The sequence below is a fragment of the Anopheles gambiae genome, chromosome 2, assembly GCF_943734735.2.
Source record: "Anopheles gambiae chromosome 2, idAnoGambNW_F1_1, whole genome shotgun sequence".
In the NCBI taxonomy this organism is placed as follows: domain Eukaryota; kingdom Metazoa; phylum Arthropoda; class Insecta; order Diptera; family Culicidae; genus Anopheles; species Anopheles gambiae.
This window is the reverse complement of record NC_064601.1, coordinates 53,885,214-53,911,245: the sequence shown is the minus strand read 5'-3', so window position 1 is coordinate 53,911,245 and position 26,032 is coordinate 53,885,214. Positions and strand designations below refer to the sequence as shown.

General features: G+C 44.0%; 1 protein-coding gene across 7 annotated transcripts; it reads left to right on the top strand.

The window, feature by feature from the left end:
* Positions 1 to 419: 419 nt before the first annotated feature.
* On the top strand, positions 420 to 24,828 carry LOC1269058 (monocarboxylate transporter 12). Of its 7 annotated transcripts, none has more exons than XM_061642380.1 (4): positions 420 to 474; positions 2,325 to 2,560; positions 16,453 to 16,964; positions 21,269 to 24,828. In XM_061642380.1, the coding sequence occupies exons 3-4, from the start codon at positions 16,757 to 16,759 to the stop codon at positions 23,692 to 23,694; spliced, it is 2,634 nt and encodes an 877-aa protein (XP_061498364.1). In that variant the 5' UTR covers positions 420 to 474; positions 2,325 to 2,560; positions 16,453 to 16,756; the 3' UTR covers positions 23,695 to 24,828. The 7 variants fall into 7 exon arrangements, with proteins under 7 accessions (XP_061498364.1, XP_307641.3, XP_061498367.1 ...); XM_307641.3 differs by having other exon boundaries at positions 425 to 570; XM_061642383.1 differs by having other exon boundaries at positions 426 to 570; positions 2,420 to 2,560.
* The last annotated feature ends 1,204 nt before the right edge of the window (positions 24,829 to 26,032 follow it).

The window sequence follows — 26,032 nt, the reverse complement described above, 5'->3', positions numbered from 1 at the left end:
TTATTAAATATATATTTTCTATTCTATTTCTTTCTCTCGATTGTTATTAAAAGTATGTTTATTATAACTTATTGTTTCAAAGTACTTCAAAAAATTCATGCCTGTCAAATATATAGACTAAGTTAAAAACAATCAGCCGGATAGTCCATTTTTTAATATTTCCGATTTTTTACAAATTAATTTAAACTTCTTTTTAAAACAGCACGTTTATATTAGTCATCTGTTCTCATGCATCAGATTTTCATCTGTTAGAGAAATTGTTAAAATGTTCTATGTAATCTTTTTTTTCAAATCGTTTTTTAATTGGAAGGCAGCATCAAGCATTATTTTGAGTGCGTAACGAATAAAGAGGAAAGTTTAATTGTCCACCGTCCAGTGTGCAACTATCTCATTGTGTTGATCGGAGGACGGTTACTTTCGCGCATGAGAAGTGAAAATCGAACAGAAATGAAAAGGCAGCACAGCAGACACGACGTGAGCGCATAGTAACAGACGTCTCTTGCTTTTACAACCAGCCAAGAGTCCGTCGGAGAAGAGTCGACTCCGGGCGAAGTGAAATAGTGGAAGCATGTAAGCTCAGAAGAGTTGGCAATTCTTGAGACTGTTTTTGTTTCTTTCAACTCAGTGATGAACCATCGAACCATCCCAGGACCGGGGATTGTTGTGGTGTGTTGTGTTTACTGTGATTTTGTTGGAACAACAACCCAAAGCAGCAGTGTGTAGTGTCATTTTTCTATCGGAAGCACTAGCCGACTGGAGAACAGCGTGGCGACAGTTTTGCAGCTAAAGGCCATGGCCTTCACCTAGTGCAGTGTGTGTTTGTGTGAGGTCTCGGGAATTGAATGCCACACGACGGACACGACGGGTGAAGGTGCGACCGGTGGTACGAATGTCCTTTATGGAAAGTGCATATCATATGCCCTCCGAGTAGCGTATACCCAGATGCAACGCAACCGAATAGTAGACGGTCAGCAAACGGGCAACTTGCTCTCTGGCGCAGTGCAGTCGTACGCAGTGCTATCTCAGGACGCAGGCTGCAGGGCGTACTTGTGCGTGTGAACCTACAGTGCGCGTGTTATGCAAAAGTGTGCCTACGCTGTGTGTTGACGCCGGAAGCAAGGCACCTATGCCTTTAGCGCCAAACACGTACACCGAAACACCATACGCACTATTGGCGCTGGCTGGGTAGATAGAAATGTTTTTTTTTTGCCATTGCAATGCTTTTCTTCGTGTTTACGTGTGCAGCGGAAAATTTTGCAGCTGTTTGCTAGTGTGCGGTGGGTTACATAAAAAGCGTGGAAAGCGGAAACTGCAATGATTCGGTGGCTGGCAAATGCAAGGGCTATTTAAAATTCACTAGCACGAAGATTGACTAACGTTTTGCTCCATTTGATATCGTCTCCGTGAATTCGATTGGTTGTGTGGTGAACCGCGTCCACTGGGCGTGTGTGTTGTTTTGCGGGCCTTTGTTTTGCCGCTACACACATACACACACACACATACACAAATACAAGCGGCTGCTACTTTGTTTGATCAGATGCTTTGGTCAGGTTGAGTAAACGTGGCCGCAGCTTGCTTCGATTGCCGTCTTGGACAGAGGAAGGAAAAATTCGGCACACAGAGTTACAAACACAATCAAGCGATGTGCGGGCCACTCACTGTCTCAAGGGCGGTACACAACAGTGAAGAAAGCAAAGATCGCAAACAGAACGACAAACGTCGAACGAAAATAAAGCCATCGTCAAAAGTCAATGTCAATGACGCGCACAATTTGTGTTGGAAACGCATGCGAAAAACGGCAAGTGTTGTGGTTTAGCGCACAGCAGAAAAGGGTATAATGAACGACAACGGATGTAAGGGGGGGAAGGGTAGTGGAGTGCGGAATCGTCGTACGGTCAGCTGTGTGGCGCGCCAGGTGATTTTGTTCGCACGAGAACTGAAGCCGCGCCTGACAGCTGGTTTTGTTGGTGTGTGAGTCTAACGTCTAGACGACAGTGAAGCCAAAAGCGGAAAGGCTTGCCTTGTCGACTCGTGCGCAGTATTTTTTTTTGCTTCTTTGCTCTCACATGCTGCTAGGCCTTTTAAATGCGTCAGTGTCTTTCTGGTGTGTCGATGGAGAACGCTTCGGGAAAGATTGTTTGTATGTGTCGTTAGTGCACACTGGTGCTGGCTGTGTCACAAACAAAAAAACTTAAGCACGAGATTTGTAAACTGATATTAGTGCAACTCAATACAAAACACAGTCGCAATGTGTTTACTAGTCAACGTTTAACATGTTCTTTTTGTTTACTATTTTTTAAACTAATAACTTTGTTGTGTTTTAGTGTTTTATAAAGTTCGTGTTTTTAGGTTAAATGTACGTGCATGTGAATATTGTTATTTTTATTTTATCCTCAAATCACCCGTCAACGGAAAAAAGTGAACATTTTTAGTCAATAAAGCTCTAAGTGTATTAGTAGCGGCGGTTATTTAAAGAGTGCCCCGCACAAGCAAGAATCACAACAGTCAAAAATCATTTGAATGAGACATATCAACGAGCGGCAGGAATCGCTTCGATTGGGTAAGTTGCTAATTTAGATCGCTTTTGTTAGTATTCGTAAAATACCATCAACGCTCTAGCGAACTGTTTTTTTGTGTTGTGCTTTGGTACTCTGTACCTTAAGTTCTTGCATATTGCTGACACTCAAACACAGGTTTGAAGCTTTGTTTTAACAACTTTTACAAAAATTAAATACATTAACTCATTACAATCACCCAAGACGGGAAGGATAATAGCACCGGTATATATGCATCATCGCACTCAGCAATACTTTGTGCACCGTTTAGTTTGCTCCCCATGCATTTGCTCGCGTGCAGCTTTGTGTAATCGTTTGTGTCAACAAGATGCGCTTTTCAGTAGCTGCTGCGTCTGGAGCGGGGCGTTTGCTTGGCAGCTTATTGGGTGATTAGTAGCAGTCTGTCGAGAGGGCGCAGTGATAGTGGAAGAAAACGTAACGCGCACGAGCAATAATTTGCACTCTTTTGTTTTATAACATTCAGAAGGAACTGTTGACTTGAAACTGTTGCACATTGTCTGAACTTTGCTTGAGCTCAACCGGTCGATTTCTCGGGGAATGTCCTTATGTGGGGCTTCCTGCTGATGATTGTGTGTGTGTTTGTGTGTAAGCCGTAAATGGCCAGGAAGTGTGAAGATTCAATATCGAATGGCCCAATTGTCCTTGGACATCGGTCGTAGCGAACCCAATGAGGCACAGTCGTTGTACACTCCATTCGATGAACCAATTAATGGATGTATGAAGGAAGCTTCTAGGCATGTCCGGAGATTGTGTGCCGGTCGGGGACTTTCAGCAAAAAAAGAGATGAATGAATAACACATCAAACATGTGTGTTGAATTTGCTGCAGTTGAATTTTCATGGTAATTAAAAATTCAGCTAACCAAAATCTTAGTAAGTTTAGGAATTTTCATATTAATTCACACGATATGTTCAGCAAACGACAGAAAATAAAACACCACGACCACTCCAACAATTGTTCGATGGTGTACTGTACTGCAGTCAATGACCCGGAAAATCTATCACAGCAGAAAAAGAAAAGGAAAATCTGTAGGACCGCTCCACCGGTCCAACATGAACCACCAATAGGCTCATTTCAAAACATGTGTGTGTTTGACCACCAGCAATCAATTGCTGTTTGCAATGCTGATGATTACAAGTCACGATGATACTCCACGTCTACTAGTTCCGACACATCGTAGATCGTTCACTTTGCACAAAGAACGGCATCGTACATCGTACGTGTGGTGTAAGGTGAATTGGCCAATGGAGTAGAGCAGCTGGCCCCGGTTTATATAACATACGACAGCCATGAAGGTGGCCGTTTCACAATTATAATCGTTCTATTCGTATATAACCTGCTGAAGGTGCATTTATCAATTGATTGAGGCTACTAGCATAAACATAAGTAGGGAAAAGGGTTCACAGAGAGGAACGCGGGTGGCCATGTACGATGATGTGTCTCTCTGGCATGGAAAACATTCATCACATGATGTGGTGGTTAATGGCAGGAACAGTATTGAAGGGCGCATGACAAGATATAGTGGAGCAATCCACCCCTAATGACACAACATTCTCATTTGCTCGGTTGGTATGGGATTTTTTCCAAGTAATTCCCTCGTCCAGATAGTATACAAACTCGACACAATAAAAAGTGATTGGCGTGTATCGTCCATTTGGTTCGCGATTTGTACTGAAGGCATACAAAGCAGAAGGTTTACCTCGAGGTGAACATTAATGGCCAGGAAGGGGAGGATGATTCGGTTTTAAATTCTAGGTCAATAGTTAATTATTACAATTCAATGAACTTGGCAAACGACGATGTTTGTTTCCGTTCCTTCGATTTAAGCACAATCAATCATTGTGGGACCTGTTTGGAATTGTAGAAAGCAGTGTTCGATAAAAAATTTGTTGTTTTTAAGTCGAATCGATATGTTTTGCTTTATTTATGATTTATGCGAGATCTGATTACATTAATCATCCCGTTTTCAGTGGAATTTTCCGATTAATCACAACAATTGGCATCATCAGCGCAGATGATGAAAACAAGTATTAAAAAATTGCGTTATTTTTCAACTCCATTCTTTCGTTCTGCGTTATCGTTTCTCCATTGATTAATTGGATAATTTTGAAGCTTGATTTTTGCTCTTTTTTGTGTCTGTATCAATCTGTTGTTTTTGTTTGCACTCAATTCAGTGACCATGAAAAGTGCTGACGTTTGGCGTCGTTTTGGTAAAGTCAGCTGACAGCGCGTTAGCAGCGACGACTAATTGCAATTAGAGTGGAATGAAGCGGCCGCGTTCGGTTTTGGAGGTTTAGGTTTGAAATTTGTTTGGGTTTTTTAGATGTTTTTTTTCTCTCTTTCTCAAAATAACGCAGCTTTTCCGTCCAGGAAAGGAAGGGGTTTTAGGAAGCATGCCAACATTTTTGTTCGATCGTTGAGATGGTGTGGTTTGATGAATCAATCGCATGATGATGATGATGATTGATGCAAACGGGGTTGGGTTTCGGATCAACGTCGTTCAAGGTTGCAGGAGAAAAGTGTTAAGGATGAATTGTATTATATATTATTTCAATTAATTGTTAAATGTTTTGTTTGAGAAAATTATAGTGTTTTGTAGAGTTAAACGGATATTTATGGGTAAAATTATGTTCAAAAATTGTCCCCCAATTGTTTTCCACAATTCCTGAAAAGTAACGTGTAACGGCCTATGAACAGGAATGTCGTTTGTGGGTTATTTTACATAACGTTGAAAAATGAATGATAAAAGGTCGAATAATGGATAATTTATTTAGTGAACTACTTTCAAGCTACATTTACGTTGAAACAGAAACGAACGATAAAACGAGGCCGTTCTTCGGTGCTCAACGCTCGAAAGGAACTGAAAACGTCATCCAAATTGTATTGCAAGCGGCGTGCGACCTATGGTATGCATGTTGTTGTGCCATCATTATTTTCACGAAGTTCAATGACTTGTACCACACCCCGACCTAATACATAGATCAGCCAACCGGTGGTGGTGGTGCTCCTCTATGGAGTATCGATGGGCCGGCGTGGTGAGTACGCTTTAAAACTCAGCTTTAGTACAATGTCGCTAAGCGAAGCGTTACCCCGTGTAGCGAAATAAACAACCGCATCGGCTGTGCTGCTGCTACCCTTCGCGTTATGACGATGAAGGTAAAGGACAGACCAGTTCGTAAAGCGCCAGGCATTTTGGTGAATGAAATTTGAGGCGCATTTTTGTTTGGCCCCAACCGGGTGACGTCATTTGAGTGCGTACTGTTGTTCGTTCGTGTTTGCATTGTTCTATCTCCTAGGGTAGATTTGAAGAGATCTTCATGGGGAACAGATAAGAGCGGTGTGGTGTGGTATTTAGTAAACTGCCCCTGACCCATTTTTTGTGTTTGGTAGGAACTGCCAATGCAATTAATAACTCTTGAATGGTTAATTAAGGAAGTGTTAGTCAAATGTAGCGAAACGAAATTTTATGTTTCATTTCATTTCATTTCATTTATTAATACAATATCCGCCATCAAGGCTAAATAAGGCAGACTTAAAACTAAATAAACCCTAACAAATAAAGAAAATAATTCATGAAAAACTAAGCCTAACTAAACTAGTCTAGACCTAGCAAAAAAAAATAAAGAAAAAAACATAGGTAGAGCGTAGAGACTATCAAAACTTAATGAAACTTAGAAGAATAATTAAAGATAATTAGAAGAAAAAATACGGTTACGGAAAGAGTTGAGAGAGGAGTCGAAATCAAAGAGATAGTAAAAGTGGTTAAACAACCTGAAACAGGATAGAATAGGATCATTGAAAGTATAAAGAGTATGACGTGTTTCAATTGACAGAGGATCACGAGGACGAAGGGAACGAGAGGGAACATACAACGAGATGGACGAGAGCAAATCAGGAGCATCAGTATCAGAAAGTAATAAGCCACCAATAAAACATGCCTGAGACACTTGGCGGCGGAAGCTTAAAGAGTGAAGATTGAATAACTGCAATCGCGTTTCATAGGGAGGTAGTGAGGCAGCACCGAACAAACGACGAAAAGCAACCCTGGTAAAAAGGCGCTGAATGCTTTCAATTCTCGAACAGCCATCAATAGTAGGAGGATTCCAGATGATACTAGCATATTCAAGAAGAGGCCTTACCAGAGCACAATAAAGGATTCTTAGGATGCTTTGATCTCTAAAAATAGAGGTAAAACGTAAAATAAACCCAAGAGTTCGATTAGCTTTTAGTAGAACCTCATCAAGCTGCAGTTTAAAGTTAAGACGACTGTCGAGTATAATACCAAGGTCACGGATGGACATAACACGAGAGAGAGACGAGTTAGAGAGAGTATAGTTAAATGAAATAGGAGAAAGAGAGTGAGAGAAAGAAATAACAGAACATTTATCAGGGCACAAGCAAAGTAAGTTGGATGAACACCAATGAACAAATGCATTAAGGTAATGCTGAAGACTCATACAATCAGAAGAAGAGGACACAGGTAAAAAGATTTTGATATCATCCGCATAAAGGAGATGACCATCAGGAGGTAAAACATTACAGACATCATTGATGAACAAAGAAAACAGAAGTGGACTTAGCACACAACCCTGAGGGACACCTGACGTACAAAAAAACTCCTCAGATAAGTACGACCCGGTTTTAACCCTGCAAGATCGATTACTTAAGTATGAGGACAGCCAGCTAATAATGCCATCACCAAAACCAAGTTTAGATAGTTTAGCTAATAGTAAAGAGTGGGGCAAACTATCAAATGCAGCATGAAAGTCAGTGTATATTGCATCAAGTTGGGTACCTGCCTCAAAAGATCTGAAAATATTGGTAACAAAAGACATGAGATTAGTAGAAGTAGACCTACCAGGCATAAACCCATGCTGTTTAGGGCTAATAGCGGAACTACAACTATGAAGTATGGTTGGAAAGATACATAGCTCAAAAGTTTTGGCTGTGGCACATGTTTGAGTTATCCCACGATAATTAGAGACAATGCTACGGCATCCCTTTTTGTGTACCGGAAAAAGCCAACAGGATTTCCAAAGAGCAGGAAAGACCCCGAGAGAAAGTGAAAGGTTGAAAATTTTAGCAAGGTGTGGAGCAAGCACGTCCTTACAGTTTATTAAAACTGAGGCAGGAATGCCATCTGGACCAGGAGTAAAAGAACGTTTCAACCCAAATAACACCTGTACAACTGTTTCAGAGCTAACCGAAATATCGGAGAGATTAATTAAGTTCTCTGGCGTGTAGAGTAGCCCACCCTCAATAAGGTTAGGGTCACTAACCGGTGGCTCAAACATTTGGGAAAAATGTGCAGAGAATAGCTCACAGATCTCAACAGGCGTAGAGGCAGTTCGAGAATCAAGTACCATTTCATTAGGTAACGTATTGCACCCTCTTCGAATCCTAACAAATTGCCAGAAGGATGCTGGATCAGAACGGAAACGCGATTGCAGTCTACTCGAATAGGCCTCAAAACAAGCCCTGTTGTATAGTCGATGCGCAGAGGCAGCGTACTTAAATAAACGAAAGTTGAAAGCAGATCGGTTCAGACGATACCTCCTAAGATATTTCATTCTATCCTTTTTCAGGTTGCGAAGAGTACGATTGGACCAGGGAGGATTAGGAGGGGAACGAAAAATAGGTGTACATGAAAGGAGTGCAGAGGTTAACAAAGCATTAAACGATTGGACAGCCTCGTCGACCGATGTACATTGATAAAAAAAAGACCAGTCGGCACGAGATAGAATAGAATTAAGTTTACGATAGTCTGTAAGACGAAAATTATAACGAACACTCAATGAATTAGGAGCAGAAGGCAATTCATTCCTAACCCTACTAGCCCTAAATAAAGAAGACGGTAACGCAATTTCCAGAGCAGGATGATGGGCATCCTGGGGCAGGAGCAGTGACGAAGCAGGATACACAGAAGAACAAGCAGCAGCAGCAGAGTTAGAGAGCACCAGGTCCAGATAATGATTTGAATGGTTATGCACCCCGTTCAGCTGATAGAGTTCATGCAAATTTAACACATCCAAAAAGCAGGAACTGGATGAATTCAAAGAGATATGAGGCACATAATGTCTCATAGGTAAAGATGAATCTGACCTTACTGCGGCTGCAGGCGACCACCCTAACGCCGGTTGATTGAAGTCGCCAAGAAGGATAAGATGATCATTCGGTTTCATATGCATGTATGCATCGCTGATGAAAGCAGAAAGGGATTCGAAATAGTTGCGGTCGCTGCTCAAATACGGTGGCACATAAACAATCCCCACATAAAGACGAAACTTAGGAAAAGAAACACGAATACATAAAGCTTCAAGCGTAGGTTGATTCATGTTAAGTGCCACAGACGGATAACGACTGGAACATGCAAGCAGCACACCACCCCCACGCGATCGTTCATTGTTTAACCTGCTGCGATCGCAACGGTATATATTGTAAGAATCACTATCCAGGACCATATTGGATGGAATCGATTCATTTAACCAGGTTTCAGTAAGGGCAAGCATTTCAAACCCTGATTCATTCGCAGAAAGGCGCAATTCATTATATTTGGTGCGAAGGCCTCGAACATTTTGGTAATAGATCACGAAGGGGTCTATTAATTGTGAGCTATCCGTTTGGCAAACGGGCTGATCTGTGGTGAGCGATTCGTGTTGCTGAGATTGTTCTGTGATTGAAGCCCCACCCCCGGTGATAACTGAGGGGGTGTGGGAGGAAACTCCGGTTGGATAGCCTCTAGGATCTCGGTCATCTGGGATAGTGATTGATTCCCGCGCTGTGGGGATGGCGATCGATGATCCAAAAAATGATCCGGATGAGCGGTGCTTTTTGGCGCAGCAGAAGAGCAATTTGCACTGCTTGAACGATGCGAAGTAAGCGCAGAAGGGTCAAATCGGGCCCTTTCATGTATACGTTGCTTTGGTAGGCCACGATCAACAAACTCACGTACAGTAAGTGAAACTGGCCAAATAGTAGATTGAAGCGCCAGATCCTTGAGTGATTTGGGAATACTCACTTTAAACGATATAAAGGACATCAAATCAAGGTTTGCGCCCTTTTTCGTGAGACGGTAAACATCTATGTTGTCGGTTGGCAGCACAGCTTTAAGCCACACACGCATATCATCAGCGGAGACATGCGATTTGATGTTCGTGAAGTATAACCATACTTTTTCTGCTATGCCAGTGTTCGTGGTATCATGGTTCAAAACAGGATCAGAAGATGATTTTGTATTTGTTCGGCAGTGCCCAGCACTAATATCACTAGTCACCTTAGTACGATGAGTGTAGTGGTTGCAGCTATCAGAAGCTTCCACAGTGTTGGTATCGTTCGCTGCTTGTTGGATATCTGCAGTGAGCTCCATTGAGTTGGTAAATGTACGGCGAGTGGATGCTGTTTTAGTCGTTTTGGTATTAGTGGCGTTGAGTGACGATGCATTAGTGGACGTGTGCGTTCGCGATGCGTGAGAAACAGACGGCTTAGCTAATACGGGTGTTAGCTTATCAGCGAGAGCGAGGATCTCAGCAAGCAAATCGCTCTTGATAGCCGATCTAAGAGAAGAGAGAGATGTGTCAATCGTGGTGAGAATTTCTGCTTTCACCAACTCGAGTAGGGCTGCTATCTCACTTGTGAGAAGTGAGTTTGTGCCATTGCGAAACTCGTTACAATTTTTGCACAACCACAACAATTGATTATTCCGCCCAAGCTCACGAGTAGAATCACGGGACAAACCCGTGCAATGGGTATGATGCTTGGAGCCACACACACCGGCGCAGGACACCGAATTTGCACTATCGGTGGGTGCATTGCAGGTTGAGCACTGCATAACGAATGACACAGCACAAACTGACGAGTGACAGGAGCAGGAACGAAGCCAAACAATATCTCGGCAAAACTGACGAAATAACAGGAGACTAGGTGCAAGAATTCAAGTGCAACTTGATAACAATCGAAGGCACGCACTAGCCAGTACAAGCAACTCAGCAGCACCAATGTTGCAAATGTTGAAAATCAGGCAGTAACACGGCAAAACAGCATCAAAAATCAGGAGCACAAGGAAGGCACAACCACTCGGTTTGACAGTCGATCTCTCTCAACTGCTTACTGCTACTAATTTGTACTGCTAGCTAGTTACTGCTTTGTACTGCTATGTTACACGTTGCAAAATCATTATTGTGAAACATGGATAAAGGGGAATACAAGTAGTCTTAAAATTTTGCTTAGCGATGTAGCGGAACTTGGGGCAAGTGTGCCACCTTAAGCGTTTCAAGTTATAACTCACTAAAACGTGTTTTTCAAAAGCCGATTTAAATCTCATAACCATTTTACATCTATTTCCTCACTTATAAATGAGTTTCGCTTGAAAAAAGTGCAAACAAAACAGTTTTTGAAGCGTTTTAAAAAGGGTCCAAAAAGACGTTGTTTTTTGGGCTATGGGGCAAGAGTGCCACTCGTATGGGGCAAGACGGCCACCTGGTTAAAATAACCGTATTTCTTAGATAATTGGAAATTATTACGTTTGTACCACTAGTGTATGTATTCCTACATGTATTTAGTCAACAATGAACCCTTTTTGACCACCAACTGTACCACAATATGGTTTTTTTACTGTTCTGTTTTTCTGGCGTGGAATCCGCTCACAATAGCGCACCATTCCGCAGCACGCTACAACAATGTTTACATTTTTGACAGCTCGCGCCTATGAAAGATGGTGGCACACTTGCCCCAAACAGAGATGGCACACTTGCCCCAAAAGTTGTAACTTTTTTGAAATTGAATTTTTCAGTGACAAAAAGAAAGTTTTTTTCAACTAACCCCACAAAAAAATTCACGTTTCCTCAGCTATACGGTGGTTTAAAAATTTTCTCGGTTGATTGTTCGCATGATTTTTGAGAGCTTATTTGGTTGGATTAAAAAATTATAATATTCTGCTCAATTTTTTAAACTCAATATAAATCAGTTCAAAACAATGGGAAATATCGATTGGTCTATATGAAATTCGGCTCAGTATACCTAGTCATTTGAAAGGAACCAACTGTATACACAATTGATCATTAAACTAAAGTTTTTAAGGAAAAATGCTTGGTGGCACTCTTGCCCCGTATGGCACACTTGCCCCAAATTCCGCTATATTTATTATACAGTTGCATGCAGAAAATGCAAGATTGAAACATGCTAGTGAGCTTTAGAAATGAAAGGAAAATAAATTAAATAATTGTTTTGCTTTTGACACTAACCTACATTTATTTTTTTAAATACTTTTATCTAAACAGGGTTTTCAGGAGTTCTCATAGCTGTGGGACACTTTGTTGAATCTTTCTTATTTGAAATGAACTTAATGTATTGGATATTGGACTGTATAGCACCCTTGTTGGATAAATCAAATAGGAATTTTCAAGGAGCCTGTCCAAAAAGAGTGCCATATAGTCCAATTTCCATCATATGAAGTTCAATTCCCATAAGAAAGAGTCAAGGAAGTGTCCCACAACTATGAGAACCCCCGAAAAACCCTGTAATGTTGTCATACGTTCTTGCGCACCTTTCAGTGAACCTTCAGTGAAATCATATTGTAGTGTATTGGTGTTGCCAATAAATGACACTCTTCTACTCATTGAAATTATTTAAAAAATAATTATTGAAAATTTGCATGTGTTTGCACTATTTCTATTAGTTGGAGACAGTCAGTCGGTGAACAGTAAAATGAAACAAAACATTAGTACAAAATTTAAATCACTTTTGTACATATGCGTTTTATAAACACATGTAGCTTAACGTTTATAATTTTATCTCATTTTAAAGTCTATATAATTCGAGTTTCTCCGTGTCATGGCTACAACATAATGGAAATATCAAAAATGTACTCTCCGTAATTGCCAGAATTGTGTGCAAAACATCTCGCTCCAAAACCCACGATGTCATAGATGATTGATAGTCATTGAACTGATATTTTGTACGCATGAAAACAATCAATTTAGCGAGATACGCAGTTTTCGCACAGCACCATGTTAAAGGAGCTTAAGCTGTCAATTAGCTGGCGAATCTGGAACATTGTTTGACCTACATTTCGAAGGAAAGGTTCAATTAGGTTGATTTCGGTGTAAATAATTCGTCGTATGCAAGTAGCGATGAAATGTGTTTACAACGAAAGGATATATTTTAATGACCTTTACCTGGAATTGAAGAAAAAAACACGCAAGACACATATATGTCACCTTTGCTTGTATAAGGACGCCACAATCTTCATCCGGTATGAACATAAGAAAGTGATGATACGAAACCGTTTATGTAACCATCACGAATCCTTATCACCTTTTTACTACGTTGTTGAGTGAGCGTCGTAAGTGTGTTATCATTCCACGTAGTGTACTCCTACTACATACTGCTCGACATTTGCGTACGATCGTTGCTTCGCGGGGGTAAATTCATTCTTTTGTCGAGGTGTTGCGGTCTGATGCGTGATGTTCAGTGAACCGCTGACGGGGTGATCTTTTTTTTTATTCCTGCTATTTACCGTGACGAACTGTAGCTTACAAGGTTACTGCGAGGTGCTGAATGGGATTGGCCGTTTCTGGAGTGAGTGAATGTTTTTTTGTTTGTTGTTTTTCGCACCGCGCCACTCCGTACCGATAGAAACTGGACTGCAATAAACGTGGATAGGGCAATTGGCGTGTGCGCGGTGTCTAAGCGTTACTTACGATAAGGAAAGTAAGTAAGTAAGGGTGCCGGGTCGGTATGCAGTGTAAATCCACGAATATCGCACTATTCGCGGTAATAATCTGTCCACATTTGCTGTTGTTATTCTACATCCGTGTGCGAGACGTTCAGTCAATATCGTTGGAGCAACATGGACTTAAGAATGTAGCGATTTTAAGGTATGCGACAATGTTGTGGAATTTTGGATTTTTTTTTGTAGTTTCATATGAATATGAAAACATAAACAAAACAAAAACAGTTTATATTCGCAGTAAAACTACTCTGCGTATTTGAAAGTATTTGTATATCAACCCCTTATGCCTAGTTGTATCCATTCCATCCAGTGACTCACTCGTTATTCGAAAAAAATTCTGGTTGTGCGTGAGGCTTTTGTTCTGATTTGTATGATTTGGCGAAACTGTGTATGAAAAGTGAAATAATTTGTTCCACGACCACAAATGTGCTGATAAACAGGGAATATACGCATTTGAATGATGAATAATGTTTGTATAATACTAATATTTGAGAAGATTTTTGTAGTTCACTATTTCGTTGTCATTACTATTGTGCCATGTTCTTGGAAAAAATGGTCGATTGGTATAGTCTTTTATTTTGTGTCGGTGTGTTCCACTATTAGACATTTCCAACTAGACTTTTTAATTTTTAAATAAGCCAGTTTTATCACAATTGAAATGTTTTGATGTAATATATCGCTGAAGAATTTCATCGTGTGAATTATCAGTAAAATGTTACTATAATTTTAGTGGCATCAAATCTACAACACTCCTGTACACTTCATATGTCACTCCAATTTCGACCTGTGGTAGCAATTGGCAGGGCAAACTCTCACCTTCATGAGCACATAGATCCAGAAAAACGCGCTAGAAACACTGTACAACATATACCACACACTTGTGCCTCACACAATTAGACGAAACTTTTCCTCCTGGCAATAGTTTTATATTAAACGATGCATAGTTCCGAAGCTCTTATTTGCCTGAGCGATAATTATAATTTAAGAAATGCTCAATGTTTATCAATCTTGATTGTGATCGGTACTAAAAAAACATATCAAAAGATATTTTACTCGTTATGAATGGTACTAAACATTTACTTTAACACGTTATGAGGAAAACTCGTTTTTAAACTCAATTCCACTGTATAGATTTAAATAATAGTGCATTCGAAACTTGTTTGTTTTTTTACTTGTTTCTATGTAAATGTAAATGTGTTGTCTTATATTATATTTATGCTATTATATTTATTGGAGAAAATATTATGCATCATTTAAATGAACATAACATTAATTATGTTCATTCTGACACTTCATTGCCTCGATCTGAAACTGTTAGGGGCTTAGGCATTATATTAGACACGAAACTTTATTTAGACAAACAATTTGACGACGTTATTGTTAGGGCTAACAGAACTCTCGGACACATAATTCTTCTTCTTTGGCTCAATAACCGATGTCGGTCAAGGCCTGCCTGTACCCACTTGCGGGCTTGGCTTTCAGTGACTAATTGATTCCCCCCCATAGCAGGATAGTCAGTCCTACGTATGGCGGCGCGGTCTATTTGGGGATTGAACCCATGACGGGCATGTTGTTAAGTCGTACGAGTTGACGACTGTACTACGAGACCGGCTAACACATAATTAGAAGTAGCAAAATGTTTCATGATCCTCTCTGCTTAAAATCACTTTACTTTCGTTGCCTTGTTCGTCCTTTGATTGAGTACGCTTCGGTTGCTTGGTTTCCGAAGCAACTTACTCGAATTGAGAGGCTTGAGAGGATTCAGCGAAATTTACCCGTGTAGCTATTAAGCGGCATCCGTGGAGACATAGCGACATGCTACCATCTTACCGTACAAGGTGTCAGTTGGTAGGGCTTGAAACTCTTGAAAAAAGAAGAATGGTTGCCCAAGGAATGTTTATGTTTAAACTGTTAACCGGAAGAATCGATGCACCTCTATTGCTAATTAATGTAAATTTTTATGTCCCTATTTGGCCTTTAAGAATTCGACAATTTTTTATTACTGATTTTCGTAATCGTCTTTTCTGTGCTAGGGATCCGTTATTTTTGATGTCTAAGAATTTTAATTTATATTCAAATTTAATTGACCAGTCCTTTAGTGTCCCGAAATGTACAAGTGTCATACGAGACTGCATTACGTCTATTTTTAGGAACCCACAGTTTATAATACATTAGTTCTAATTGTGTATGTAGGCCATGGAGGCTCGATACCTTTATGATAAATAAACATAAATGTACAAAATAAATACTTAAGTATTGTTCTATATGTGATGAAAACGCACGTAAAAAAACAAAACCTCCTGCTCGATGTGTTTTCAACAAATCTACACAATCTATTCCATTCATAGTCAGTGCGCACGGATGTGGATGTGGTTGGGTGTGTTATGTGTGTACAACCTTCAACCGTGCTGCTAATAGTAATTCCGGTTTTTCCTTCCCGTTCGGTTCGATGTTCCTCTTTGGGTCAATGTAATGCTTATCCTTGAACGTGGGTGACATTGCCACCGTGTTGGATCACGTTTTCACGTTTTCACGTTGTCCAAAAACGAATCGAGGCGGCGGTACAAAGCGGCGGGGCATGGAATGGGATTTGCGGATGATTACATGCCACTACACCAGTCCGTGTTTGATTGGGAGATGGTTGGTGGAATGTTTTGGTCGAATGCCAAGTAAGCAAAAAAAAAAAAGAGTGTATTTGTGTGATGATCCCAACACCCATACTCGTTCGTTCGTTCGTTCGTTCGGTCGCTCGTCAGCTGTTACTGGCTCGTGAGTCACTTGTTGGGCGGAAGTGGTAGTAGGTTCACCATTTCTTTGAACCGGTTTGGGGACGACCCTGTTGCTGTGGTGCTGTTTTACATTACTGCGGGGGTTATCAGTGCTTAGTATGCAATCAGCCTGCTGCTCTTGCTATTGCGCCATTCGACTGGGGGCCCCACTAGCATCGGAACTTTTTGTTAGCCTTGCACAGTCGTGAGAAAATTGCTTTCCTTGGTGTTTGTCAAGAAAGGAAGCAAGCTTTAGGTTAGGCACGACCTGAACAGCCTGCTGTTTATTCGGAATTTTAAAGCTTGTGAAGGATTACTCTCTTCCCAGCACGTGAGAGAGCTTGCTATTAATTCGATTCCTTTGCTCATTTCCTCTGCAGGTGATACGGCGGACGGTTTGCTTGGCAGGAACGTTGCGTAGGAGCACAGCACAGCAAACCCAGCTCAACAGCTTTGGACGGAGCCAGGCACCGAATGGAAGCAACGTCGGTGGCGGTGGTGTGCAATTGGTTCCGAACCGTATCCGGTAACAACAGCTGCCAGGCAACCGTAGCTGGTGCCTCCATGTCGCCGCCCTCTCGTTGGACGCCTTAAAACCAACTCCACAATCCACATCCTCCCCTCCCCCCCAGCCATCTCCCCCCTTCACACATCTCCCTGCACACGTGACAAGGCGACGAGACGATGGGTGAGGAGAGTCTGGAGCGCAGCGAGGGAAAGCTGCTACAGCCGCACGTGGCCGATTATAGTCCAGTTCGGCAAGACCATCAGCATCCTTCTTCCCAGGCAGCTGCACAGGACGACCCATCGCAGGAAGAGGAGGAGCAGAATGGCAACGACGAGAACAACAGCACCAGCGCCCAGCGAAGCGTCGAATGTCCCAAACCAAACGGTGAGTGTAGCCTTTTTCATTCCTACCTTGTTCAAGAAAAAGCTCCAAATCACGTGCACATTCGCAGCGTGTTGCGTGAACTCTGTTCATGGCTTCCTTGGATGTTTGCCACGACAGTGAATGATCGTTCGCTGGTGCAGACTGATTTGGAGCACTTAGATATACACGCACAATGTGTGGTGGTTGGTGGCGCATACGCACGAGTAAGATGGCCCCCATCCCATCTGACCGAGACGATTTGTGGTGCGATCTTTAATGCGTCTTCCCGTTTGCGTTGACGGGCCAGTGTCCCAGCAGAATGATTAAGGTCAATTGAATTGCGGTGAAATTGATGGACGCTTGATAAGCGAAATGATACGATCTCTGCTTCTTGGTTCTAGAACGTACGCTTCGCTTTCGACCGTTGCCGCCCGGCTGCCGACATACGGTGTGCCCCCCCCCATTGCCGAGCACCCGTCGTCGTCCCGTCCTTTCAGCAGCTTCGTTGCTGGCTGGCTGAGATGAAGAACATGTTTACGTGTTTTGAGCCTCCAAATCACAAACGGGTGCGTCACGTTATTTGCCTACAAAGCGTTACTCCAAAACAATGTGTTTATTAGGGCTGTTTCGCTTAATGTGTACTGTGTGTGTGGGCTTTTTGCGAAGTTGGTATGTTGTTGTGAACGGCTATGACGTCCAACAGGCGTCGGCGTGATTGTTATTGGTGAAGGAATTCTTTGGAAAATTGCTATTTAGATATGAATGTAGTGTCAGTCCAGGAAAGATATGAGTGAGTCTTGGATCTGCAGTTAGAAATTTTGAACGTGGAGACTTCAAGCTGTGGAAATTTAACTCGATAGCTAATGGTAGTAGTATTCCACGCCATGAAGCAAACCGTTCCTATCAGTAATCGATTGCGATGGATTGCTTGTGCGGCTTGATGCATAAATTACAATCTGTAACCTACAACGCTCTCGATGAAGCATGCCGCGTTTTGCAAGAACTAATTAGCAGACCAAGCTCCAGATGCGGGCAATTAATGTCTAGCAAGAAACACAAACCAGCTCATTATGTCACGCTGTATGGATTTAAACGATCCTTTCGACCTACTCATGCAAAGTCTCGCACTCCCCCCCCCCAGGGGCGGACAATTTCGATTGTTGTTGGGCAATATATAATTGTAGCGCGCGCGATCGAGTTTTCGGTCGAGGTTTCGCGGTCACCAGGACAATCCCAAATGGAAGTAAATGTAGACGCTGAGACGCTGCTCTGTGCCACTGCTCTGTGCGATGGATCTGGTTTTGAAAGTAGAACCAACTGATGGGACATTGTGGCATGCGGTAAACGTGTGTTGTGGCGAATCATCCACTCAACGCCATCGCGCCCCTATTTATAGGCCCGTCGTAACCCACATTTTAGGGTAAAAAACGATGGCCAAGAAAGAATTGTCCCGTCCATCCCTTCCAACCTCCGCTAGATGGTTCGGTTTTGCAGTTTTTGTGACAAAGAGATCGATCGAATAATGGCAGTACGGTCTTCGTCACCCTTTTTTCACACTGTCTGTCTATCGTCAATTGATCGTTGAAACCCGTTACATAGCCCGTTCGCCCGTCCTATGGGAAAATGCCCAAGAAACGTGTGATGTGTGTTCTTTATCGCAATACTTGGGCTGCGTAAGAACTGACCTTGAATTGTACACAATCCGTCCACGCGTGGTTTGGCCTGATACATCAATGGTTTGGCGTAAATGATGGCTTGCGTTTGCCTGCCCGGATGGACAAAGGGGTTGGGCGATATGCGCGCGTTTGGTGCAATTCGCTCGTTTTAATTGTCAACCTACGAGAAAGACAGATAATGGCGCTGCACGGCTCACTTGTCACGGAATTGGTAGTAATTGTTATCAGTTATCGTTGATTCAATGGGTAAGTTTATCGCGATGGATGATGGTGGCCTTGAAATGGTCACCGTGGAGAAGTTTCGCACGGGCCGTCGGAGACAACATTGTTGTAAGTCTGCTGTTTGGATGAGCAAAAGTCGCAACGCATATTTTATTGTGATCGATCAGTGACAGATCAAGGTGTAGGATAGGGACGTTTTTGTCGGAAGCTGATTTGAAGCAGCATTCAGTTCAAATAATTGATAGGACTATTTCCATTCAGTTACTTAGCTAAAATAGCTCCTACACAAATGAGTCGATATGATGTTTAATACGTCATAATTCGACTTTGTAAATGATCGATCCCTATTTGGGGATGCATGAAGGAAGCAGCTGCCGTTATTTACTAATTTGTACGACGCAATTGCAATATGCAAAAGTCCTTGGTAGTGGGAGGGCGACGGTTTTAGTGGGAATTGAACCTTTAAAAAGCCATGTAGCAACCGCCACGGTTATCCGGTACACCACCGAGTCGCATTGAAATAGTACAAATCTTTTGGCCTATTAACGGACCCGAAATACTCCACTTGTTCGTTAGGGGTATAGTAAATTGTAAGGAATTGTGTAAAGTAAATTGTATTGAATAAAACCAATCATATTGTAGTGCTAGTCGTACAGGAAAATTGTTCTTTTTTATCATGCAAAAACATAAGCATTGTTTTCACCTCCCAGCGTTTATTAAGAATGTCAAAACTTATTATTGCAATCAAAAGCCAACTCAAAGGCAACAACGGCAAGATATTTGACGTGTTGCTGGAACGGATATGAGTGCCAAGCAAGGCAATGAGGCACATCAAAAACATCATTATTAAGTGATTGTTTGCTAACACACGTTTGCACCCGTGGTTGCAGGTGACCGTTGGAAAAAGGAATGAGAGGGTTAACTGAATCGCATGGTTCCGGTACCCAAAAGCCACGTGCGTTAATTTTCTGATTTCGTTCCGGCAAATACACACGCGTACGGTACGGTTTGCAACAATTGAAACAACAGTTTTGCGCAACATTGACCATGATACAGTGTTGTTCGGAGAAGAAAGTGTACTGTGAAAATGACTCCTTATTTCATTCGCATTTTGTACAAAAATAACATACTGTTAGAAGCATAATCTTGTATCGATTATTTGGTTGAATTTCGGTTGCTGCGAAACGACGTCGACGACGAGATGGAAAATTACGCAAAGGAAATTCATTTTCCACTTTAACACAGTTTCGTCATTTTACGCTTGGGATCGAGAGAGGAGGCTTCTATTTTGAGCATCTTTTCGCACAAAACCGTGTCCAATCTCGCAGTGAGTGGGAGGGATAGGTGTTCGCATCCATTTGCCCTAGTCAAGAAGGAAGATTGTCTTTTATTTAGCTAGCCGGTGATATAGCGCTCAGGTGGTGGCGGTGGTGCAAGGTTAAGGTTATCGAAGTAGCAAGAGAGAACAAGGCCGTCGCCATGGAGGATGGAAAGCACCACAAGGTGAGTTGGTAGGTGGGCAGAAGAGAGCACACGTACGGTTCAACCGTAGTAGTGTATGCCCTTCCCAGCACGCTTCGTCTCCCCCAGAGCATTAAAGAAACATTCATCTAGCTTCGAGCTAACCAGTATGGAAAGATATATTTTGATTTGACCTGAATAGTGAACATGTGATTTGGGTAAGATGAGAATTGTCCGGAATCAGCACAAACGGTTTCCATGAAGTGATAGATGAATTCGAGATCTTCTGAACGATACAGCTAGAATTACTGTAATGCACTGTGAAAAGGTCCTTAAATTTCGTTTGTTGTCGACTTGCTGTTAACGATGTTGGTCTAGATTTGCAAGATGACGGTGGCACAGCCGATGTGTGTTTTCATTCATATGCTCAACACCCCATAAAGGAATGGGTGGGAGAGGTATGCTGGTACATGCGCACTGCGTTTGTTTATGATTGCTGGAGGTGATAAGAAACCAATTGTGTATTATGGAAAAAAGCGAATTTTTACAAAGCCGTTATAGTTCCTGGAAACGGGAGTCGCGATTGCATGTTGAGTGTGATTATTTTTACACATTATGCCATATGTTTCAGATACTATAAAAATAATACACAAAATAACTACCTACATATATGCGATAGGGATGTAACAATGGTTTTAATGTAAAAAAGGTTATTGAACCAGCGCAATACATCATTTACATTCGATTGTGTACCAAACGTATCGCGCTCAGCGTGTGCTGCTTTAGCCGCCGGCGGTTAAAAATGGCTGCGTACGTAGAATGTGGTTGTGGCTGGGTTTGTGTACTTGCTAAAAACGGAGCAATGTTAACCCTTCTGCTCGGGGATAGTGGTAAATGTGCGGATGAACAGTCAAGCAAAGCAAATTTTGTTAATTGTTAATTTTTCATCTTTCCATTTCCGTACAGATCCCGCGCCGGTTCAGCCGGTAGACACGATCAAGCTCAATAAGGTGCTCCCACCGGCATTGACGTTGGTTCCGCAGACCGACGATCCGAACGGACCATCCCGTGCCCACGAACCGGAGGACAATGCTCAGAATCAGCTGGAATCGAATGGCCGAGCGGCATTGCTTCCTCGCAATGGTAGTGCTACCATTTGTCGCAGCATTTCCAACAGCACCATGCAACCAATCAGCACCAAGACGGGCCAAACGGAACGATACCGAGCGCCGGACGAGGGTGGCGATCCGGAGGACGGCACCACCGACGATGATTACGAGCTTGTGCCGCCAGACGGTGGCTGGGGATGGTTGGTACTCGCCGGGTCCATGCTGGTGAACATACTCGTGCCTGGCACGATCAAGAGCTTTGGCGTACTGTTCGTCGAATTCCTCGAAGCATTCCAAGCATCGCCGTCGTCGGCGGCCTGGATTCCGGCTCTTTGCTATTTCCTGTACAGCTCGCTGGGGCCACTCTCCAGTATCCTGTCGGTGAAGTACAGCTACCGTACGGTTACGATCGTTGGCGGAACGTTTGCCGCCGTCGGTATGATCATCACGTTCTGGGCCACCTCGGTGAACTATCTGTACATCAGCTACGGCGTGCTGGTCGGCACCGGGGCGGGTTTGTCCTTCCCCCCCACCGTGTACATCGTCACGTCGTACTTCGTCAAGCTGCGAGGGCTGGCGAACGGACTGTGCATCTCGGGCAGTGCTCTCGGATCGATCATCCTGCCTCCGGTGCTGCGTTTCCTGCTCGAGAACTATGGGTATCGCGGAGCTTGCCTGATCATGGGCGGTATCACGCTGAACGTATGGGTGGCGGCCATTTTCTACGAGCCTGTTGAAAAGCATCTGAAGCGTGTGCGCAAGGTAAAGCCGGATGAGGACGACGACGGGCAGAGGGCAGTGGTCGTACAGCAGCGGGACGTGATCCTCGAGGAGTGCGAATCAAACGAAACTGATCCGCTGGCGGAAGATCGCAGCGTGGCGAACGGACAAACCAACGCAAACCCAAACGCTTCCCAGTCGCTGCTACCGCAGGGGAAGTCCGCGAGCGTGAAGCCAAAGTTTGCCATCACCGGCGATGATACGCCTACGATCTCGACGCCAACGCTCGAGCACAAATCGCCGGATATTTTCCGCTTCAATCCAAAGAACGGGCTGATCGATAGCTTTGCCCGGAGCGCATCGGCCGCCGCCGTTCCGGTCTCGTACGGTCGCGATCGGGACGATATGCTTGGCGGTGCTGCTGGGGGCACCAATCAGCGGCAACGAAAGATAAGCACCCCGATCAAGGAGGAACACCGCAATCTGACCTTCACCAGCCAGCTGAGTTCGAACTCGTTCCTCGGGAACGAGGGTACGCTCGGTTCGTACTTCCGCCTGAACCGCCTGAACTCGACGCGCAGCGGAATGGGCCAGCAGAGCGGTGCAGGGCAGCAACTACACCACCGACCACCGAAGCGATCGCCTTCGACGAGCAGCTTCCAGTACATGAGCACTCCGTTCCACGGAAGCACACTTTCCACCCACCAGCCGAAAGAGTTCGCCTCCCATCTGTCGTTGCGTTCGTTCGGTGGCAGCGTGTCGCGAGGCAAATCGTCCGCCCCGGCAGAGGACGCAACGGCGGAGCGTAACAAATCGGACAGCAAGATGGACGGCAAGACGTTCTTCGATCTGTCGCTGCTGTCCGATCCTTCCTACCTCGTGATCCTGATTTCGAACTCGACGAACGCGATCGGCTACACCAACTTTATCATTCTGCTGCCGGCCTACGCGATTTCACTCGGGTTCGACAAGAGCCTGGCCGCGTACCTGCTGTCGATCGTTTCGACGCTCGATCTGGTTGGTCGCATCGGCGGATCGGCGCTGTCCGACACGAATCTCATCCCAAAGACGTGGTACTTTGTCGGTGGGCTGTCGATATCGGGCCTGGCCCTGGCGCTGCTACCGACCGTCCGTGACTACACGATGGTGAGCGTGTTTTGCGGTTTGTTCGGGCTCGCGTCCGGTACGTACGTGGGTATCACGGCAGTCATCATGGCGGATATGCTCGGCACGGAGCGGCTCACCTCGTCGTACGGCATTAGTTTGTTCGTAAACGGCATTCTGCAGCTGATCGGACCACCGATCTGTGGCGTCATCTTCGAGAATATGGGCCGGTACCAGCCGCTGTTCACCGCGCTCGGGTTCGTGCTGCTCGGCGGATCGGCCCTGTGGGGCTTTATGCCGCTCATCAATCGCCAAAAGCGACGAAAGGCTGAGGCAGCGGCCAAAGCGGCGGAAGCAGAAGCGACTACTAAGGTATTAGCTGAACATGCGTTTGACGAGGACGATGATCAGCCGTTGCAGTTGAAGCGCGATGCGGTGGATAAGGCGCTAATCGCGTAAAGGACAGCGGTGGAATGTATGCAGCATTTCCTATGCCTCACAATGACGCTATGTTTCGCTCAAACAGGACACAGAACGGAGATGCAGATGGCAGGAAAGCAGAGATAGATAGGTTTACTACAGATAGATGACAAAGGGGGTCGTAGTGCTGGAAGCAGCACAGAACCAACTAACTCCAGAACATGAGAAAAAGTGACCATATACTATAGTTAGGTATACGTTGGAAAGGAACAATGACACACGGTGGGGCATGAAGAAACACACACACACACACACTAGCGTAAGCGAACAGTGGCCATCACGCTCAACAAAGGGGAGTTTAACCAATCGTCGAACGCTCGAGGCGCACCCGGGGCGCAAAGAGCATAGGACAAGGATCGATGTAAGATCCATTAGTATTAATTAGAAAAGCGTTTCCTGAGTGTGACGCCCTCATACACATGCCCTTGTACGTGCGTTGAGCGCAAGCAAGCAGGGAACATGTGGCGCCCTTTCACGTTTCACGACGCGTGCCTCAATATGATCCAAATCAATCATTATACTCTGTGTGCGGAAGCATAAACTGTGCGACTTACTATCGCCGGCATAGGGAAAGCAAAACCGCGACAAAGGCGTGATGTTTTAGCTTCTATTAGAGTGTCCAGTTTGAAATTGTAACGTGTTTTTGGGCTCTTGAAGAGAACGAAGGGTGCGATGTAGGACGTGAGTAGTAACGAGGTGCTTTATCGGTATGGCCGTAGGAACGAAAGTATTTTAGCAAGAGTGTTCTGAACTCTGAACCAAGTTTGACCACAAGAGCCGTGGTTAGTAGTGTTAGATTGTTTCCGGTTTTGTTTTCCGTTTGTTTCTGTATGGTTTTAAATCTGGATGTGGTGAATGTGGTGTGTTTGCGTATTTCTTGTGTGTCGGGTGAGAACGAGTGTAGATGCCGGATGCAGACGGTGCCGGCTGGAGAAAGCATACCAAAAGCAGCATGAAAATAGCGCGCGAAGCACATAACAAAGAGAAACATATTTAGCGTAGCGTAAGTACTGTAATGACACCGTTCAATATACAATTTATTTTTGCCAGACGGAACCAAAACAGGATGTAGATAAACTACCATATAAATAATATAGAACAATTCATAATCGATTGATTGAGTGTGCGTCAATCGTTGTTTGAAGCCTTTCCGAAATTTTGGGTTTTACTTTCTGGAGAACATACATTTCAATTTGTTGCGCTGTAATTGAGATACTTGATGGTAATGATGGTTTGTCTTTTTTTTGTCCACTGATACCTACGAGTACTTATGTCTTCAAACTGGTCTCAACACGTTCAATAATTACTGTACGATCCTTAAAATTGTTTGAATCTTCTTCGAGCACGTCTAGTAGACATGGCCAGGTTGCCAATCCGTTTCCAGGAAACTCGGTCCTGGGCTGCAGTCCTCCAACCACGGCTGCATCCGTTCTCCGACAGGTTCGACTCCACCTGATCCACCCAACGAGCTCGCTGTGCTCCTCTACGCCTGGTGCCGAACGGGTCGCTGACGAGCACCCTCCTTTCCGACATCCTCATCACGTGTCCCAACCATCGTATCCTTCCGGCTTTGATGACCGTCAGGATATCAGCACCGCCAAACAGCTCAGCTAGCTCGTGGTTCATCCCTGTTTCTCCACACGTCCTGCTCGCACACACCGCCAAAGATAGTCCTTAACACCCGCGTCCTCCGTTAGCATAGTCCAAGACTCGTACCCGTAGAGGACTACCGGACGAATCAGTGTGCGATATATGGCGCATTTCGTGTGTTACTGGAGTCTTCTGGATCGCAGGAGTTTGTGGAGCCCGTAGTAGGCACGACTTCCCTGAACAATGCGCCTTCGGATTTCGCTGCTTACGTTGTTGTCCGAAGTTACGATCGTGCCAAGGTAGCAGAACTCCTCTACCACCTCGAGATCATCGCCGTCAACCGATACTCTGCTTCCGAGTCGGGCTCTATCACGTACAGAGGTACTTTGTCTTCGTCGCATTGATCCTCAATCCAATCCTCTCGGCCTCGCGTTTCAGTCGGGTGTACGCTTCGCACACCGCCACAGTTGTACGTCCGATAATGTCGATGTCATCCGCGAAGCCAAGGAATTGGAGAGATCGGATGAAAATCGTTCCCCAGATGTCGAAATCAGTAGCAAGGGTCGAGAAGAGTATTCGAGACAGTACAAACGGTGTACAAACGGGACTATGGGGAATGTAGAGAACAGTTTTGTCTGAATCTGATCTGAGCAATATTCCAGCGGAAGTGTTGTCCGGATACACACGATCCCTGTATGGGCTGTGCGAGGTGCTACTTCCCGCCAGC

What these genes read in the sequence shown, in the direction of transcription:
- LOC1269058 (XM_061642380.1), top strand. Translation starts at nt 16,757, where the DNA reads ATGGGTGAGGAGAGTCTGGAGCGCAGCGAGGGAAAGCTGCTACAGCCG. An exon ending in CGAATGTCCCAAACCAAACG is followed by an intron (nt 16,965 to 21,268) that starts GTGAGTGTAGCC and finishes ATTTCCGTACAG; the next exon opens with ATCCCGCGCCGGTTCAGCCG.